The following is a 20624-nucleotide window of genomic DNA, read 5'->3' as shown; positions in this document are numbered from 1 at the left end:
GTGGCGCTGTGTCTGGCCACTCGGCGTCGAGTGGATGACGTTTCGCTGGCTTCCATTTGTGCTGAGCAGGCCGCTGACGCATTCGCTGGTCCAGTTGTGCAGGTAAGTTGGTGCGTGGAATTTTTTGTAATTTGCATTTTTTTAAGTTTTTGTATTGCTTACAGGTACGGCGTATGCTGGGCTGGATAGATGGCCTCTGGGTAGCCATCCTTCGCCTGCATCTTCGTCGCCGCTCCAATTTGGCAGTTTGCGCCATTTTCAGCTGGATTTGGTGGCATTTATTTGCCGTAGTGACCACCGTCGTGCGGTGCATGTTATGCAGCTGAATGTCCGGCTGGGCATTCTGCTCAATTTGGAGTCGCTGCGTCTGGCCAAGGGAGGCCGTTTTGACAACATTGTCCCATTGCTGGAGAAGCTGCTGCCCCTTAAGGACTGGATGCTCAATAAGAGGCTGCTTTTTCGTGCCAATGGAGTCCAGCGAGGACGCCGTCGGCTGATGCTGTTGTGCCTGCCTGTACTCAGGTACAGTTTGTGCAATTTGCAGCTCGTGTATGTGCTCGTAGGTGGGCGTGGCGGCTGTCGTCGGCTGCTGTTGCGCGTTCGGCTGCTCTCGCAGGACAGGCTGCAGATTTGGCAGGCGTTGCTGGTGACCATAGGGGGCATCGGAGGATCCTGTTAGCCATCGCTGCTGTGCTTGCTGCCCCAAAAGGACAGGCTGCGGATTTAGCGGGCGTTGCAGGTGCCCAGAGGAGGGCATGGTGGCTATCAACGGCTGTTGCTGCCTGCTCAGCTGTCCCCATGGCACAGACTGAGGATTTTGCAACTGCTGCTGGTGATCACAGGAGGCACTGGTGGCTTCAATTGACCAGCGCTGCAAGTTCTGCTGCCCCCATAGGAGAGGCTGCGTATTTTGCGGCTGCTGCTGGTGACCAAAGGAGGGCATGGCGGATGCTATCGGCTGCTGCTTCGCCGAATGGAGTTGTTGGTGATGTGGATGCCCTTCAGGCCGCTGAATAGGCCAATATTGGGTAAGTGGATTCTGAAATGTTTTCAAATTTGAATTAGAGTTTCTGTCCGTGGTCGAGTCCGAATTTGTCAGTTTGTATTGTTCTGTCCGACAGTGTTCGCTATCAGTTAGTGGTCGTTTAGCTTCGTCATTGTTGCCTAGTTGCATCATACCCTGCAACAGGTGTTGTTTACCGTTCGACACAAGGGAACAAACGCAATGTCGGTCTGGATTCCAGAGCCCAGCTCCATGCCTGGTTGACAGACAGAGAAGTGGGGACTGGGATCCAGACTGTTTTTTTTTTATTCATTTAATACCTAGAGTACTTACAATGAATTAAGTGACATGTTATATACAATTCAAGTGAAGTTTCCCAGCCTTGGCATGGGGATTGCTGTCAAATTAATTATTTGAGGATTGGGAAAATCCCCAATTGTCTGGAAGCTACCCAGTCTGATAGTCGTTGCATCTGGATGAGCTGGAGCCGCCAGCGTGACCACCGTTGATCCTGCCGCCAGATGCCATTGGTGTGGGTGCTTGAGAGACGTAGCATCAAGGCCTTTTTCCATTGTATGGGATGTCGCAGTCTGAATTTCTGTAAGTAGGCAACCCTTTGGCAACGAGTTGTATGAAGCCATCTGATTGGTTCGTTAGCGTAACGCAGTCTTTGCTTTATCTGCCTTTCAGCCAGTCGCAATTGGATGAGTTGCCGTGTCCTGCAAGTAGTCCTAGTCTTAGGCCCTCGCTGTGGTACAAGTACATAGAGGTTGGCTGCCATCATGAACAGTGTAGCAAGTGTGCACATGGTGTTGCACACTGCTTCTTGATCCGCACTGGTGGCCACGTCCCGCTGCGTCTGTGGATTTGGATGCGAGCTTGGTGTCTCTGAACTGGGAGGAATGAGAGCTCCTGGCCTTGTAGTGGTAGCGAGAGTTGAGCACAGCTGTATATGAGACGGGCTGTTTCGTCTATCCTGAAGGTAGTTGGGCTGCACCACTGTTTGACTTAGCAGTTCTTGTATGTCAAATACAAGGTAGTCTCTGAGACTAGGTGGTCGTGGGAGCGGACGTAGCTGCCCATGAGAAGGTAGCTGGACCTGCTGTGACCGCTGCTGCTGTGCTAGGCGACCCAGAGGTAGGTGCTTCCGAAGCATTTCAGCGTATCTTCTTCTGACACCTAGGTGACGTTGTGGGAGTCTTGCTTTAAGGGCAATATTTTTGGCTTCATCGTTGCTGTGGTTGCTGAGCCGAGCCCAGTACCTGGAGCAAGCATCCTGATACATTTTTTCCACCGGCACGACCTTCAGATCAGTGTGGATGCTTTGGTTTCGCACGTACCAAGGTGCTCCAGCAATGGTCCGCAATATCTTGTTTTGCGCAACTTGAATCCGTTCAAATTGGCCTTCGCATAGAAGTGATCCCCAGACCGGAAGTGCGAACTGCCATATTGGGGCTATGAGCTGCTTGTAGAGTGATACCTTGCATTTTAATGGTAGCTTGCTCCTTTCTGATATTAGCCAGTGCAGCTTTTTGGCCCTGTCTCTAACCCTGGCGACAATGGTGGTGACATGGCTGCTCAAAAGAAGCTTTTTATCGACTTGCACTCCCAGGTATGAAATCCTTTCTTCTGTGGTGAGCCGTTGATCCAAAATTCTTGGGGAAAGAATTGGCATCTGCAAGCTTCTCCAAGTGTGCATTATGTGCTTGGTTTTGGCAATGTTGATGCTAATGCTCCACTTTTGTGCCCATGTTGTAATGGTGGCAAGGAACAGATCCAAATTGGCAATGGCATCTTCTTGCAAGTTTGCCGATGACAAGATGGCCGTGTCATCGGCATAAGTTGCCAGCATCAGTTTGCCGTGTCGTAGCGGTGCAGGTAGGGGCATGTCGGATGTGTATAGGGTGTACAGTACAGGCCCTAAAACACTACCCTGCGGAACGCCGGCGCAGATTTCTTTTAGGCTGGAACGCGTACCTCCACAGCAGTCCACAATGAATGTGCGTTCGCTTAGATAGCTATTCATAACTCGGTAGAGGACTTCCGGCAATAGCTGTTTGAGCTTGAATCGCAGTCCGTCATGCCAGACACGATCAAACGCCTCCTGTATGTCCATATAGACCGCAGAGCAGTATTTATTGTCCTCGTACGCTTCTAGTATAAACTGCGTAACTCGACCCAATTGTTGTTCAGCAGCATGCTCACGTCTGAAACCGAATTGGTGGCTCGGAATTGCATTGATGATGTTGTCCAATTGGAACATCCGGCGCAGCAGCAGTCGCTCAAAGATTTTTGAAAAGCCAGCGAGTAAGCTTATTGGCCTGTATGATCCAAGCTGATCAGAGGGCTTGCCTGGCTTTTGGATCATTGTTATTTTGGCACATTTCCACTTGCAAGGAAAGTGTCCAAAGCGTAGGATACCGTTAAAAATAAGCACTAGGTACAGTACAGCTGACTGTGGCAGTTCCTTGATCGTGCGATTATCGATTCGGTCAATCCCCGGAGACTTTTTTGTTTGCAGCGTTTTGATTATAGCTTGTACTTCCCCTAGCGTGACTGGAGGGAAGCAGAGTTCACCTTGGGCCACAGGTAGCGATACTTGCATCTCGACATGGCTCTTGTCAGAGGGCAGCGTGGTGATCATTGGCCTAAACCTTTGTTCAAGGTGCTGCGCAAAGGCTTCAGCTTTTTCTTCGGTGGTCTTGCACCACTGGGAAGCCCCAGCTCCCTCAGTGTGCTTCCTCACTGGTAAATTAGGTGCGGGCTGCCTTTTGATGTTCCCCGTTAGCCGCCATAACTTTTGCATACTGTATCTATCCCTTGCATCGATAGATTCCAGCAACTCATCAAGTCTTCTCGCCTTGGCCTGCTTGATTTCCCGGCTAATGTTGTTGGCTAATCTGTTGTGTGCTTGCCTAGCAGCCGGGTTGTGGTATGCCTGTATGTGGCGTTTAATCAGCCTCTTGGCCTCAATCATTTGTTGAATGCGCCTGTTGATTGTGTAGTTATATTTTGGTTGCCCTCGGTAAGGCTGGTGAGTTAGGTTTGTTGCAAATTTCGCTGCAGAGTGGATATTATTTTCCAGTATGTCTACCGCATCGTCAATATCTTCGCCACAGTGAAGCTCAGTGTTCAAATTGATGTGCATGTTTAGCCACAATTGAAATTTGGGTATGCTCGCATTTGCTGGAAGAAGATGACACTTGGGTTCGCCTTCTGCTGGCTTACTCAGTAGTTCAATCAGCAGCGGCAGGTGATCCGATCCTAAGTCATTGGATGTGCTTATTTTTAGCAGACCATACTGCACACCTTTATATACTGCGAAGTCAATGGCTGTCGGGGACTGCCGCGCATTATTTGGAAAGCGCGTTGACGAGCCAGTTGCCAGAATGTCAAGGTTTTGCTGCTGCACACTTTCAAGGAGTAGATTACCCCTGCGGTTTGATCTGCTGTTGCCCCACCAATAACTTCTGGCATTCCAGTCACCAGCAGCAATAAATTTAGCACCAAGCTGTCTAAATACGTAGTTGAAGTCTTGAACCAGCCAATGTTCCCGCGGGGGGCAGTATATGGCCGCAACATTAATGACTGAGCCATTTAGCAGTGTAATTGCAACTGGCGCACACTGAATTTTTTCCAGGGTTGTCGGCATGAGCGCTATGTGTTGGATTGTGCGCTTTACTAGGATGGCTGCACCTCCACGGCGGTTGTTAGATGGGTGGTTTGCCAGGTAAGTGTGGTATCCCCTTATATCAATAGTTTCTGCATCCCGTAGGTAGCTTTCAGCTATTAACATTACGTCGATTTCGTTTTGCAGCATAAATAACTCCATCTCTTCCAGTTTATTGTGTAGTCCTGCTGCATTCCAGGCTACAATTTTAAGGGCGTTGGTGTTGAGTCTGGCATATATGTTATGCCCATTTCTCTCTGAGGAGGAAGTGATGGAGTTAGCGTCGTGGCTAGACATTTTGGTTACCATTGACGCGCTCCATGGTAGACATGAGAGTGCTTACGGTAGCCATCATACTCGTCATTAGATCAACTAATCTGTCAATTTTACTTTCCAGGTTGCTGTTATTGGCAGGGGCAATTGGGCTCCTTTGTTGTTCAACCATTATGTTGATCAGCTGATCAAGTTTTCGGCTGAGGTCATCTCGCGGGTATGCAGTTCGCGGTGAGCTGCGGCTGCGGCTCCTGTGTTGCTGGCGCGCTTCTGCAGGATGTGCTATCACTTGCCGAGTTTCTCGCTCCTGATAATGCACATGCTGGTGGCGCTGAGGCGGCTGATTGTTGTGCTGCAATCTCGAATCATGTTGAGGCTGCTGTCGAGTTGTTTGGCGCTGTGCGGTCTGCTTCTGCACTCGGGAGCGCTCATCTGGCAGGCCAGCTTTAAGGGCGGCTGCATAGCTGCTTGCAGCTTGAGGCATTGGCTGCTGGTGTTGCACTTGCTGACGGAATGAGTTGTGCTGCGGCTGCTTCTGCTGCTCAGAGGGCCGCTGTGGTTGCTTTGTTTACCGTTCGACACAAGGGAACAAACGCAATGTCGGTCTGGATTCCAGAGCCCAGCTCCATGCCTGGTTGACAGACAGAGAAGTGGGGACTGGGATCCAGACTGTTTTTTTTTTTTATTCATTTAATACCTAGAGTACTTACAATGAATTAAGTGACATGTTATATACAATTCAAGTGAAGTTTCCCAGCCTTGGCATGGGGATTGCTGTCAAATTAATTATTTGAGGATTGGGAAAATCCCCAATTGTCTGGAAGCTACCCAGTCTGATAGCCGTTGCATCTGGATGAGCTGGAGCCGCCAGCGTGACCACCGTTGATCCTGCCGCCAGATGCCATTGGTGTGGGTGCTTGAGAGACGTAGCATCAAGGCCTTTTTCCATTGTATGGGATGTCGCAGTCTGAATTTCTGTAAGTAGGCAACCCTTTGGCAACGAGTTGTATGAAGCCATCTGATTGGTTCGTTAGCGTAACGCAATCTTTGCTTTATCTGCCTTTCAGCCAGTCGCAATTGGATGAGTTGCCGTGTCCTGCAAGTAGTCCTAGTCTTAGGCCCTCGCTGTGGTACAAGTACATAGAGGTTGGCTGCCATCATGAACAGTGTAGCAAGTGTGCACATGGTGTTGCACACTGCTTCTTGATCCGCACTGGTGGCCACGTCCCGCTGCGTCTGTGGATTTGGATGCGAGCTTGGTGTCTCTGGACTGGGAGGAATGAGAGCTCCTGGCCTTGTAGTGGTAGCGAGAGTTGAGCACAGCTGTATATGAGACGGGCTGTTTCGTCTATCCTGGAGGTAGTTGGGCTGCACCACTGTTTGACTTAGCAGTTCTTGTATGTCAAATACAAGGTAGTCTCTGAGACTGGGTGGTCGTGGGAGCGGACGTGGCTGCCCATGAGAAGGTAGCTGGCCCTGCTGTGACCGCTGCTGCTGTGCTAGGCGACCCAGAGGTAGGTGCTTCCGAAGCATTTCAGCGTATCTTCTTCTGACACCTAGGTGACGTTGTGGGAGTCTTGCTTTAAGGGCAATATTTTTGGCTTCATCGTTGCTGTGGTTGCTGAGCCGAGCCCAGTACCTGGAGCAAGCATCCTGATACATTTTTTCCACCGGCACGACCTTCAGATCAGTGTGGATGCTTTGGTTTCGCACGTACCAAGGTGCTCCAGCAATGGTTCGCAATATCTTGTTTTGCGCAACTTGAATCCGTTCAAATTGGCCTTCGCATAGAAGTGATCCCCAGACCGGAAGTGCGAACTGCCATATTGGGGCTATGAGCTGCTTGTAGAGTGATACTTTGCATTTTAATGGTAGCTTGCTCCTTTCTGATATTAGCCAGTGCAGCTTTTTGGCCCTGTCTCTAACCCTGGCGACAATGGTGGTGACGTGGCTGCTCAAAAGAAGCTTTTTATCGACTTGCACTCCCAGGTATGAAATCCTTTCTTCTGTGGTGAGCCGTTGATCCAAAATTCTTGGGGAAAGAATTGGCATCTGCAAGCTTCTCCAAGTGTGCATTATGTGCTTGGTTTTGGTAATGTTGATGCTAATGCTCCACTTTTGTGTCCATGTTGTAATGGTGGCAAGGAACAGATCCAAATTGGCAATGGCATCTTCTTGCAAGTTTGCCGATGACAAGATGGCCGTGTCATCGGCATAAGTTGCCAGCATCAGTTTGCCGTGTCGTAGCGGTGCAGGTAGGGGCATGTCGGATGTGTATAGGGTGTACAGTACAGGCCCTAAAACACTACCCTGCGGAACGCCGGCGCAGATTTCTTTTAGGCTGGAATGCGTACCTCCACAGCAGTCCACAATGAATGTGCGTTCGCTTAGATAGCTATTCATAACTCGGTAGAGGACTTCCGGCAATAGCTGTTTGAGCTTGAATCGCAGTCCGTCATGCCAGACACGATCAAACGCCTCCTGTATGTCCATATAGACCGCAGAGCAGTATTTATTGTCCTCGTACGCTTCTAGTATAAACTGCGTAACTCGACCCAATTGTTGTTCAGCAGCATGCTCACGTCTGAAACCGAATTGGTGGCTCGGAATTGCATTGATGATGTTGTCCAATTGGAACATCCGGCGCAGCAGCAGTCGCTCAAAGATTTTTGAAAAGCCAGCGAGCAAGCTTATTGGCCTGTATGATCCAAGCTGATCAGAGGGCTTGCCTGGCTTTTGGATCATTGTTATTTTGGCACATTTCCACTTGCAAGGAAAGTGTCCAAAGCGTAGGATACCGTTAAAAATAAGCACTAGGTACAGTACAGCTGACTGTGGCAGTTCCTTGATCGTGCGATTATCGATTCGGTCAATCCCCGGAGACTTTTTTGTTTGCAGCATTTTGATTATAGCTTGTACTTCCCCTAGCGTGACTGGAGGGAAGCAGAGTTCACCTTGGGCCACAGGTAGCGATACTTGCATCTCGACATGGCTCTTGTCAGAGGGCAGCGTGGTGATCATTGGCCTAAACCTTTGTTCAAGGTGCTGCGCAAAGGCTTCGGCTTTTTCTTCGGTGGTCTTGCACCACTGGGAAGTCCCAGCTCCCTCAGTGTGCTTCCTCACTGGTAAATTAGGTGCGGGCTGCCTTTTGATGTTCCCCGTTAGCCGCCATAACTTTTGCATACTGTATCTATCCCTTGCATCGATAGATTCCAGCAACTCATCAAGTCTTCTCGCCTTGGCATGCTTGATTTCCCGGCTAATGTTGTTGGCTAATCTGTTGTGTGCTTGCCTAGCAGCCGGGTTGTGGTATGCCTGTATGTGGCGTTTAATCAGCCTCTTGGCCTCAATCATTTGTTGAATGCGCCTGTTGATTGTGTAGTTATATTTTGGTTGCCCTCGGTAAGGCTGGTGAGTTAGGTTTGTTGCAAATTTCGCTGCAGAGTGGATATTATTTTCCAGTATGTCTACCGCATCGTCAATATCTTCGCCACAGTGAAGCTCAGTGTTCAAATTGATGTGCATGTTTAGCCACAATTGAAATTTGGGTATGCTCGCATTTGCTGGAAGAAGATGACACTTGGGTTCGCCTTCTGCTGGCTTACTCAGTAGTTCAATCAGCAGCGGCAGGTGATCCGATCCTAAGTCATTGGATGTGCTTATTTTTAGCAGACCATACTGCACACCTTTATATACTGCGAAGTCAATGGCTGTCGGGGACTGCCGCGCATTATTTGGAAAGCGCGTTGACGAGCCAGTTGCCAGAATGTCAAGGTTTTGCTGCTGCACACTTTCAAGGAGTATATTACCCCTGCGATTTGATCTGCTGTTGCCCCACCAATAACTTCTGGCATTCCAGTCACCAGCAGCAATAAATTTAGCACCAAGCTGTCTAAATACGTAGTTGAAGTCTTGAACCAGCCAATGTTCCCGCGGGGGGCAGTATATGGCCGCAACATTAATGACTGAGCCATTTAGCAGTGTAATTGCAACTGGCGCACACTGAATTTTCTCCAGGGTTGTCGGCATGAGCGCTATGTGTTGGATTGTGCGCTTTACTAGGATGGCTGCACCTCCACGGCGGTTGTTAGATGGGTGGTTTGCCAGGTAAGTGTGGTATCCCCTTATATCAATAGTTTCTGCATCCCGTAGGTAGCTTTCAGCTATTAACATTATGTCGATTTCGTTTTGCAGCATAAATAACTCCATCTCTTCCAGTTTATTGTGTAGTCCTGCTGCATTCCAGGCTACAATTTTAAGGGCGTTGGTGTTGAGTCTGGCATATATGTTATGCCCATTTCTCTCTGAGGAGGAAGTGATGGAGTTGGCGTCGTGGCTAGACATTTTGGTTACCATTGACGCGCTCCATGGTAGACATGAGAGTGCTTACGGTAGCCATCATACTCGTCATTAGATCAACTAATCTGTCAATTTTACTTTCCAGGTTGCTGTTATTGGCAGGGGCAATTGCGCTCCTTTGTTGTTCAACCATTATGTTGATCAGCTGATCAAGTTTTCGGCTGAGGTCATCTCGCGGGTATGCAGTTCGCGGTGAGCTGCGGCTGCGGCTCCTGTGTTGCTGGCGCGCTTCTGCAGGATGTGCTATCACTTGCCGAGTTTCTCGCTCCTGATAATGCTGGTGGCGCTGAGGCGGCTGATTGTTGTGCTGCAATCTCGAATCATGTTGAGGCTGCTGTCGAGTTGTTTGGCGCTGTGCGGTCTGCTTCTGCTTTCGGGAGCGCTCATCTGGCAGGCCAGTTTTAAGGGCGGCTGCATAGCTGCTTGCAGCTTGAGGCATTGGCTGCTGGTGTTGCACTTGCTGACGGAATGGGTTGTGCTGCGGCTGCTTCTGCTGCTCAGAGGGCCGCTGTGGTTGCTGCTGTTGTGCCTGCTGGCCCTGAACAACTGGAGGCCGAAGCGGTTGCTGCTTTGGTCGTCCCTGTTGCCTACCAGAGCTAATTGGAATGGTGGGTTCTCCAAGCTGAAATAGCAATCTATTGGCTCTTTGTAGAACGGCAGGTTCCCTCTTTTTAGCATTGTTTTTGAAGAAGATGCAGCCCCTGTAACTAGCAGCATGTGGGCCCTTACAATTAGCACATTTCGCTTCTGCACTAGGCGCCTTTTCACAGAGTGTTGATGGGTGCTCTTGTCCGCACTTTACGCATCTAAATATGCGGCGACAGTAATTTTTTGTGTGTCCAATCTGTTGGCAACGGTGGCACTGCACAACATCCGTATTTCTTATTGGCTTTTCGACTTTGACTCGCTGGCCTCCCAGGACTGTTAAGTCGAAAATTTCGTTATTGTTCTTTTTAGGCTCAAGCTCAACTTGAAAGAGATCAAGAGGCTCGCCAGAGAAACGCTTCTTGATAACATTTACAAATCGAACGTTGTGTCCCTTGTCACTAAGCTTCTGCTTGATCCAGTCATTAGGAGTAGCTCGGTGAAGGTGTCTAATTACTACTCTGAAGCCACGGTCACTGCTCAGTTGGTAAGTATGGGACTCAACACTACATTCTTCAAAGAATCTTACTAGTGCGCGGTATGAGCTAATGTCGTTGCACTGAATACGAAGTCCGCGATCCGAAGTCGGTTTGGTGTGGTAGTTACCCTCTCCAATTAAGTCATCAATGTCCTTTAGGAATGGGACAATATTACCGTTAAGTCCAGGCACGTAGAGCGGTTCAGGCCTGATCTTAACATTGCTGGCAACGTCTGGAACATTGGGTTCTGCGTTAGAGTTATTGGTAGGCATAAGTGGGGGTATATGTTGTGGTCCCTCAGGCCTGGCATTCATATTGATAGTAGCGATGTCCTCAGCATCTGTTTCAGGATTTGGGTTTATAATCGGCTGAGGGGTAACGTCCATTGCTTCAACGTCCACATCTTCATCTTCCAAGGACACAGTTTCAACATTTTCATCTTCATTGGCTTTTTTCTTCTGTGTCCTAGGGCTTTCACCACCAGTGACACGACGTTTTCGCTGCACTTTTTGACAAGTCTCCTCTTGTCGTGCTTTTAGATAGTTTTCTCTAAGTGACGATGTCTTGCTAGATCTAGCCGACACAGAGGCATCTGTTCCACTCGCGACGGCCTGAGCGTTTGCAGCACCGAGTCTCCTTATGAACTCATCGTCGTCCCAGTCAGAGGAACTTCCAGATTTTACGTTTCCAATTTCTTTTAGCTTGATACCCATGCTTTCACCTTTTGGAAAGGCACGGGACGGGGGCAGATTGCCCGTATGTAGCGTCGGCAAAATTTTGTTGATTTTTGTCCTTAGAATATTTTTATTTTTGTTTTTCAGATTTTTATTTTTTGTTTGTTTTTGTTTGTTTGTTTTTGTTTGTTTTTGTTTACCGTTCGACACAAGGGAACAAACGCAATGTCGGTCTGGATTCCAGAGCCCAGCTCCATGCCTGGTTGACAGACAGAGAAGTGGGGACTGGGATCCAGACTGTTTTTTTTTTTTATTCATTTAATACCTAGAGTACTTACAATGAATTAAGTGACATGTTATATACAATTCAAGTGAAGTTTCCCAGCCTTGGCATGGGGATTGCTGTCAAATTAATTATTTGAGGATTGGGAAAATCCCCAATTGTCTGGAAGCTACCCAGTCTGATAGCCGTTGCATCTGGATGAGCTGGAGCCGCCAGCGTGACCACCGTTGATCCTGCCGCCAGATGCCATTGGTGTGGGTGCTTGAGAGACGTAGCATCAAGGCCTTTTTCCATTGTATGGGATGTCGCAGTCTGAATTTCTGTAAGTAGGCAACCCTTTGGCAACGAGTTGTATGAAGCCATCTGATTGGTTCGTTAGCGTAACGCAATCTTTGCTTTATCTGCCTTTCAGCCAGTCGCAATTGGATGAGTTGCCGTGTCCTGCAAGTAGTCCTAGTCTTAGGCCCTCGCTGTGGTACAAGTACATAGAGGTTGGCTGCCATCATGAACAGTGTAGCAAGTGTGCACATGGTGTTGCACACTGCTTCTTGATCCGCACTGGTGGCCACGTCCCGCTGCGTCTGTGGATTTGGATGCGAGCTTGGTGTCTCTGGACTGGGAGGAATGAGAGCTCCTGGCCTTGTAGTGGTAGCGAGAGTTGAGCACAGCTGTATATGAGACGGGCTGTTTCGTCTATCCTGGAGGTAGTTGGGCTGCACCACTGTTTGACTTAGCAGTTCTTGTATGTCAAATACAAGGTAGTCTCTGAGACTGGGTGGTCGTGGGAGCGGACGTGGCTGCCCATGAGAAGGTAGCTGGCCCTGCTGTGACCGCTGCTGCTGTGCTAGGCGACCCAGAGGTAGGTGCTTCCGAAGCATTTCAGCGTATCTTCTTCTGACACCTAGGTGACGTTGTGGGAGTCTTGCTTTAAGGGCAATATTTTTGGCTTCATCGTTGCTGTGGTTGCTGAGCCGAGCCCAGTACCTGGAGCAAGCATCCTGATACATTTTTTCCACCGGCACGACCTTCAGATCAGTGTGGATGCTTTGGTTTCGCACGTACCAAGGTGCTCCAGCAATGGTTCGCAATATCTTGTTTTGCGCAACTTGAATCCGTTCAAATTGGCCTTCGCATAGAAGTGATCCCCAGACCGGAAGTGCGAACTGCCATATTGGGGCTATGAGCTGCTTGTAGAGTGATACTTTGCATTTTAATGGTAGCTTGCTCCTTTCTGATATTAGCCAGTGCAGCTTTTTGGCCCTGTCTCTAACCCTGGCGACAATGGTGGTGACGTGGCTGCTCAAAAGAAGCTTTTTATCGACTTGCACTCCCAGGTATGAAATCCTTTCTTCTGTGGTGAGCCGTTGATCCAAAATTCTTGGGGAAAGAATTGGCATCTGCAAGCTTCTCCAAGTGTGCATTATGTGCTTGGTTTTGGTAATGTTGATGCTAATGCTCCACTTTTGTGTCCATGTTGTAATGGTGGCAAGGAACAGATCCAAATTGGCAATGGCATCTTCTTGCAAGTTTGCCGATGACAAGATGGCCGTGTCATCGGCATAAGTTGCCAGCATCAGTTTGCCGTGTCGTAGCGGTGCAGGTAGGGGCATGTCGGATGTGTATAGGGTGTACAGTACAGGCCCTAAAACACTACCCTGCGGAACGCCGGCGCAGATTTCTTTTAGGCTGGAATGCGTACCTCCACAGCAGTCCACAATGAATGTGCGTTCGCTTAGATAGCTATTCATAACTCGGTAGAGGACTTCCGGCAATAGCTGTTTGAGCTTGAATCGCAGTCCGTCATGCCAGACACGATCAAACGCCTCCTGTATGTCCATATAGACCGCAGAGCAGTATTTATTGTCCTCGTACGCTTCTAGTATAAACTGCGTAACTCGACCCAATTGTTGTTCAGCAGCATGCTCACGTCTGAAACCGAATTGGTGGCTCGGAATTGCATTGATGATGTTGTCCAATTGGAACATCCGGCGCAGCAGCAGTCGCTCAAAGATTTTTGAAAAGCCAGCGAGCAAGCTTATTGGCCTGTATGATCCAAGCTGATCAGAGGGCTTGCCTGGCTTTTGGATCATTGTTATTTTGGCACATTTCCACTTGCAAGGAAAGTGTCCAAAGCGTAGGATACCGTTAAAAATAAGCACTAGGTACAGTACAGCTGACTGTGGCAGTTCCTTGATCGTGCGATTATCGATTCGGTCAATCCCCGGAGACTTTTTTGTTTGCAGCATTTTGATTATAGCTTGTACTTCCCCTAGCGTGACTGGAGGGAAGCAGAGTTCACCTTGGGCCACAGGTAGCGATACTTGCATCTCGACATGGCTCTTGTCAGAGGGCAGCGTGGTGATCATTGGCCTAAACCTTTGTTCAAGGTGCTGCGCAAAGGCTTCGGCTTTTTCTTCGGTGGTCTTGCACCACTGGGAAGTCCCAGCTCCCTCAGTGTGCTTCCTCACTGGTAAATTAGGTGCGGGCTGCCTTTTGATGTTCCCCGTTAGCCGCCATAACTTTTGCATACTGTATCTATCCCTTGCATCGATAGATTCCAGCAACTCATCAAGTCTTCTCGCCTTGGCATGCTTGATTTCCCGGCTAATGTTGTTGGCTAATCTGTTGTGTGCTTGCCTAGCAGCCGGGTTGTGGTATGCCTGTATGTGGCGTTTAATCAGCCTCTTGGCCTCAATCATTTGTTGAATGCGCCTGTTGATTGTGTAGTTATATTTTGGTTGCCCTCGGTAAGGCTGGTGAGTTAGGTTTGTTGCAAATTTCGCTGCAGAGTGGATATTATTTTCCAGTATGTCTACCGCATCGTCAATATCTTCGCCACAGTGAAGCTCAGTGTTCAAATTGATGTGCATGTTTAGCCACAATTGAAATTTGGGTATGCTCGCATTTGCTGGAAGAAGATGACACTTGGGTTCGCCTTCTGCTGGCTTACTCAGTAGTTCAATCAGCAGCGGCAGGTGATCCGATCCTAAGTCATTGGATGTGCTTATTTTTAGCAGACCATACTGCACACCTTTATATACTGCGAAGTCAATGGCTGTCGGGGACTGCCGCGCATTATTTGGAAAGCGCGTTGACGAGCCAGTTGCCAGAATGTCAAGGTTTTGCTGCTGCACACTTTCAAGGAGTATATTACCCCTGCGATTTGATCTGCTGTTGCCCCACCAATAACTTCTGGCATTCCAGTCACCAGCAGCAATAAATTTAGCACCAAGCTGTCTAAATACGTAGTTGAAGTCTTGAACCAGCCAATGTTCCCGCGGGGGGCAGTATATGGCCGCAACATTAATGACTGAGCCATTTAGCAGTGTAATTGCAACTGGCGCACACTGAATTTTCTCCAGGGTTGTCGGCATGAGCGCTATGTGTTGGATTGTGCGCTTTACTAGGATGGCTGCACCTCCACGGCGGTTGTTAGATGGGTGGTTTGCCAGGTAAGTGTGGTATCCCCTTATATCAATAGTTTCTGCATCCCGTAGGTAGCTTTCAGCTATTAACATTATGTCGATTTCGTTTTGCAGCATAAATAACTCCATCTCTTCCAGTTTATTGTGTAGTCCTGCTGCATTCCAGGCTACAATTTTAAGGGCGTTGGTGTTGAGTCTGGCATATATGTTATGCCCATTTCTCTCTGAGGAGGAAGTGATGGAGTTGGCGTCGTGGCTAGACATTTTGGTTACCATTGACGCGCTCCATGGTAGACATGAGAGTGCTTACGGTAGCCATCATACTCGTCATTAGATCAACTAATCTGTCAATTTTACTTTCCAGGTTGCTGTTATTGGCAGGGGCAATTGCGCTCCTTTGTTGTTCAACCATTATGTTGATCAGCTGATCAAGTTTTCGGCTGAGGTCATCTCGCGGGTATGCAGTTCGCGGTGAGCTGCGGCTGCGGCTCCTGTGTTGCTGGCGCGCTTCTGCAGGATGTGCTATCACTTGCCGAGTTTCTCGCTCCTGATAATGCTGGTGGCGCTGAGGCGGCTGATTGTTGTGCTGCAATCTCGAATCATGTTGAGGCTGCTGTCGAGTTGTTTGGCGCTGTGCGGTCTGCTTCTGCTTTCGGGAGCGCTCATCTGGCAGGCCAGTTTTAAGGGCGGCTGCATAGCTGCTTGCAGCTTGAGGCATTGGCTGCTGGTGTTGCACTTGCTGACGGAATGGGTTGTGCTGCGGCTGCTTCTGCTGCTCAGAGGGCCGCTGTGGTTGCTGCTGTTGTGCCTGCTGGCCCTGAACAACTGGAGGCCGAAGCGGTTGCTGCTTTGGTCGTCCCTGTTGCCTACCAGAGCTAATTGGAATGGTGGGTTCTCCAAGCTGAAATAGCAATCTATTGGCTCTTTGTAGAACGGCAGGTTCCCTCTTTTTAGCATTGTTTTTGAAGAAGATGCAGCCCCTGTAACTAGCAGCATGTGGGCCCTTACAATTAGCACATTTCGCTTCTGCACTAGGCGCCTTTTCACAGAGTGTTGATGGGTGCTCTTGTCCGCACTTTACGCATCTAAATATGCGGCGACAGTAATTTTTTGTGTGTCCAATCTGTTGGCAACGGTGGCACTGCACAACATCCGTATTTCTTATTGGCTTTTCGACTTTGACTCGCTGGCCTCCCAGGACTGTTAAGTCGAAAATTTCGTTATTGTTCTTTTTAGGCTCAAGCTCAACTTGAAAGAGATCAAGAGGCTCGCCAGTTTTAGTTGAGTGCATCCGAGCACAATATATGTCAGCAGTGGAATGAAATTCCTCCGTGACTTGCTTTATTCTTTTCCATTACTTTCACTTTAGCAACATATAAGAACATTATTTGGCAACATTGTATCCTAACTCTATAAACATGTTGTTAGACACATAGAATGTGTCTGTATTAAACTTACGTACTAAATACAATAAATACTTATACTAAAATACTAAAAGACTAAAAGTACTAAATCCCTAATAATACTAAATTGCATTAACAACTAAGAACTGTCAGTGTGGCAACGCTGCATAGGTGGCAACGCTACGCAACATACAGTTATATTTGACCACATATGCTCTGCGTATACATTTTTTTTTTTTTTTTTCCGTCGCAACGTGGAAATCTAAAACTTTTGAACAGAGGTAAGTCGCATTTTTGCAAAAATTAGTTTCTTAACATATATCTAATTATAAATGTTTCTTTTTACAGATTATTGGCGGGTTGCTTATTAAATTTGATTATTGCGCTCAAAGGTCGCGCTTTTCTATGCGCCAGACGCCGCCAGCCATGTACCGGCCGCCACACAGGCGCCGACGCATTCATCTGCTGATGCACTATGTGCCTGCCGTAGGCATTTATCCGCATCCGACGACGCCTCCGCTGTCTTATTGAGTTGTGCTGCCGCTTCTCATGGACACCACTATGCAAACAGGAGTCGCAGCATATAAAAGTGTCGTGCACGTGGTGTGCTTTTTGAATTCCATATGGGCCGCGCTCAGTCAGCCAGTTTGGACTTCTTCGAGGACGGAGCATGTCCGTTGACCATTGCAGCTCCGTCTGCAGGGGCGCCCGCACAAGTTCCGCGTGTGCTGGGAGGCAGGTACGTACTCTTTTCCTACCTTGCGGAGCACGTCTAATTTGCCTTTTTCTTTTTTCAGGTATGGCTGCTGTGAAAAACATCGGAAATGGCCCAGTCATAGCCAGTGCCTCCTGGCCGATACGCTGCTGCTGCCACTGCCGCTTGTCAGGCAGCAGCTCCTCTTGGAGCGGCCCTTGCAGTCGCCTCCGAATTGACGCCATTTGGTAAGTGCATCTACGTTTTGCAGGCAGCATTAAATTCTCATCCTTTCGCTTTGCAGGCGTTGGCTTTCGTTGCTGCAAATCATGTTCGGTCATCGATGGCGGCCGTGATGGCCCAGGCTGCCCCTGCACAGGCACCAGCTGCATTTCCAGCTCCTCAGGGGGGCCAGGCTCCATCAGCTGCTGCATCGTTGGACATCTGTCAGCCTGGCGCTCCACAATGAGCCCAGGCATATCCAGTGGCAACTGTTCGGAATTTGTATTGTTTTGCCGCTGCTCAGGGAGCGAATCGGGCTGCAGTTGCTGCTGCCTCGTTGGATGAACATAGTTATGACACCGCGAGGAAAGCGGGCCAGGCTCAGTCTCAGGCTGCAACGAGGGATGTACATCATTTTGCCGCCGCAGGGAGAGCGGGCCAGGCTGTGCTATATAAACCAGCGAGGGATACAAATTATTTTGCCGCCGCGAGGAGAGCGGGCCAGGCTGTACTGAGTGTACCAACGAGGGATTCAAATCGGCCTTCTTCTGCAGGTAAGTTGACAAGAACAATTCAAATTCATCGTTATCAAAATCATTATCATTATTTGTATTGTTAGTATTAGTAGCATTTGTATTGTTAGTGCTGCTGCCGCATAGCCGTTGGCCATGTTGCATTTGCAGCTCATTTGTATTCAGCTGCACTGACTCATTGTCTGCGAGCCGCTGCTGTATTTCGGTTTGAATATTATTTCCTGCAACATTGAGCGCATCATCCATCTCCTGTCCCAGTGCCTGCTCCAACATACCGAGGTTGCGCTCTAGTTGCAATTCATCGGTATCAATAGCCGATTGTATTGTGCCCTCTGGGGCCGGCTCTGCCGTCCGTATTGGTTCCTGCTGCTGCCGCTGCAAGTGTTCGTGCTGCAGCTCAGTTAATCTTAACCACTTGCCCGCCAGAAAGATACTGACGGTGTCTTTATTTTTAATTTAACTCATTACTTTAACATAGCAACTTATTTTAAATTTAAATGGCAACAGAAGTATTATAATTTGTGGGCAAAACATTTTGCAGCCCTGTTACAGCGTGTCGGTATTAACTTATCGGCTAAACGCGTTTTTGGTATTTTTATTTGCAACGATATTTATCGTCCTGCATTACTCATCTTTAGGAGCAGCATCAATGGCAGCGTTTCCTGAGTTTTGGCCCAGTAATCCGCCGTGGGAACCTGCGTCTTATTGAAAACAGTGGTAACTTCCTCTGTGGCGGCTATCGCGCGTCATGCATCTCACTCAGCTGGCAGGTACGCTTATGATGGATGGCCACTCGGGCAATTCAGGAAGTGAGGGGAGCCCACATGAAGCTGCTGGGCTATACCGTCGCTCATGCCAATTAGTGGTTTGGCTCAGTGGATCGTCGTGGAGCAGATCATCTTATCTGAGTATTGCATGTCAGCTGGCTTGGCAGCCGCAGCAACGCATTGGGTGGCCCGCAGTACAGGCCGGTTGCAGTTCAGGGTGCTAGGTGGAGCCCACAAGGAGCTGCTGAGCTGTTGCATATTTTGTTCGAGTGGGCTGTTGTTTACCGTTCGACACAAGGGAACAAACGCAATGTCGGTCTGGATTCCAGAGCCCAGCTCCATGCCTGGTTGACAGACAGAGAAGTGGGGACTGGGATCCAGACTGTTTTTTTTTTTATTCATTTAATACCTAGAGTACTTACAATGAATTAAGTGACATGTTATATACAATTCAAGTGAAGTTTCCCAGCCTTGGCATGGGGATTGCTGTCAAATTAATTATTTGAGGATTGGGAAAATCCCCAATTGTCTGGAAGCTACCCAGTCTGATAGTCGTTGCATCTGGATGAGCTGGAGCCGCCAGCGTGACCACCGTTGATCCTGCCGCCAGATGCCATTGGTGTGGGTGCTTGAGAGACGTAGCATCAAGGCCTTTTTCCATTGTATGGGATGTCGCAGTCTGAATTTCTGTAAGTAGGCAACCCTTTGGCAACGAGTTGTATGAAGCCATCTGATTGGTTCGTTAGCGTAACGCAGTCTTTGCTTTATCTGCCTTTCAGCCAGTCGCAATTGGATGAGTTGCCGTGTCCTGCAAGTAGTCCTAGTCTTAGGCCCTCGCTGTGGTACAAGTACATAGAGGTTGGCTGCCATCATGAACAGTGTAGCAAGTGTGCACATGGTGTTGCACACTGCTTCTTGATCCGCACTGGTGGCCACGTCCCGCTGCGTCTGTGGATTTGGATGCGAGCTTGGTGTCTCTGAACTGGGAGGAATGAGAGCTCCTGGCCTTGTAGTGGTAGCGAGAGTTGAGCACAGCTGTATATGAGACGGGCTGTTTCGTCTATCCTGAAGGTAGTTGGGCTGCACCACTGTTTGACTTAGCAGTTCTTGTATGTCAAATACAAGGTAGTCTCTGAGACTAGGTGGTCGTGGGAGCGGACGTAGCTGCCCATGAGAAGGTAGCTGGACCTGCTGTGACCGCTGCTGCTGTGCTAGGCGACCCAGAGGTAGGTGCTTCCGAAGCATTTCAGCGTATCTTCTTCTGACACCTAGGTGACGTTGTGGGAGTCTTGCTTTAAGGGCAATATTTTTGGCTTCATCGTTGCTGTGGTTGCTGAGCCGAGCCCAGTACCTGGAGCAAGCATCCTGATACATTTTTTCCACCGGCACGACCTTCAGATCAGTGTGGATGCTTTGGTTTCGCACGTACCAAGGTGCTCCAGCAATGGTCCGCAATATCTTGTTTTGCGCAACTTGAATCCGTTCAAATTGGCCTTCGCATAGAAGTGATCCCCAGACCGGAAGTGCGAACTGCCATATTGGGGCTATGAGCTGCTTGTAGAGTGATACCTTGCATTTTAATGGTAGCTTGCTCCTTTCTGATATTAGCCAGTGCAGCTTTTTGGCCCTGTCTCTAACCCTGGCGACAATGGTGGTGACATGGCTGCTCAAAAGAAGCTTTTTATCGACTTGCACTCCCAGGTATGAAATCCTTTCTTCTGTGGTGAGCCGTTGATCCAAAATTCTTGGGGAAAGAATTGGCATCTGCAAGCTTCTCCAAGTGTGCATTATGTGCTTGGTTTTGGCAATGTTGATGCTAATGCTCCACTTTTGTGCCCATGTTGTAATGGTGGCAAGGAACAGATCCAAATTGGCAATGGCATCTTCTTGCAAGTTTGCCGATGACAAGATGGCCGTGTCATCGGCATAAGTTGCCAGCATCAGTTTGCCGTGTCGTAGCTTTTTTTTTTTTTTTTTTTTTTGTAGTATGTACTGGTCTATTACTCAGTACATACGGCTGGTGGCCCAGATCCGTGTAATGGCTGGATCTGGACAAGTTTACCGCACTGCGCCGCTTAGCGGACCACGCGGAATCGGTCGTTTTCTTGGGAGGCAATTGTTGGTATTGCAGATTATGGCTAGGTATAGCTCTTGTTTTTGGCGCTTAGGTGTTGCTCAGGTTGGAGCTTGTTGC

General features: G+C 48.7%; 2 protein-coding genes across 2 annotated transcripts; both read left to right on the top strand.

Moving 5' to 3' along the window:
* The first annotated feature begins 9528 nt into the window (after positions 1 to 9528).
* LOC115768417 lies at positions 9529 to 10063 on the top strand. The gene is made up of 2 exons (XM_030712986.1): positions 9529 to 9913; positions 9981 to 10063. Exons 1-2 carry the CDS (start codon positions 9544 to 9546, stop codon positions 10010 to 10012), a joined length of 402 nt encoding a protein of 133 aa, XP_030568846.1. The 5' UTR covers positions 9529 to 9543; the 3' UTR covers positions 10013 to 10063.
* A 5250-nt stretch (positions 10064 to 15313) lies between these two features.
* Positions 15314 to 15848, top strand: LOC115768415. Its single transcript, XM_030712985.1, has 2 exons — positions 15314 to 15698; positions 15766 to 15848. The coding sequence occupies exons 1-2, from the start codon at positions 15329 to 15331 to the stop codon at positions 15795 to 15797; spliced, it is 402 nt and encodes a 133-aa protein (XP_030568845.1). The 5' UTR covers positions 15314 to 15328; the 3' UTR covers positions 15798 to 15848.
* Positions 15849 to 20624: the final 4776 nt, after the last annotated feature.

The sequence above is a fragment of the Drosophila novamexicana genome, unplaced genomic scaffold (genome assembly GCF_003285875.2).
Source record: "Drosophila novamexicana strain 15010-1031.04,08,12 unplaced genomic scaffold, DnovRS2.1 tig00001768-arrow-arrow-pilon, whole genome shotgun sequence".
In the NCBI taxonomy this organism is placed as follows: Eukaryota; Metazoa; Arthropoda; class Insecta; order Diptera; family Drosophilidae; genus Drosophila; species Drosophila novamexicana.
The sequence above is the reverse complement of the archived record's forward strand: the minus strand, read 5'-3'. Positions and strand labels throughout refer to the sequence as shown.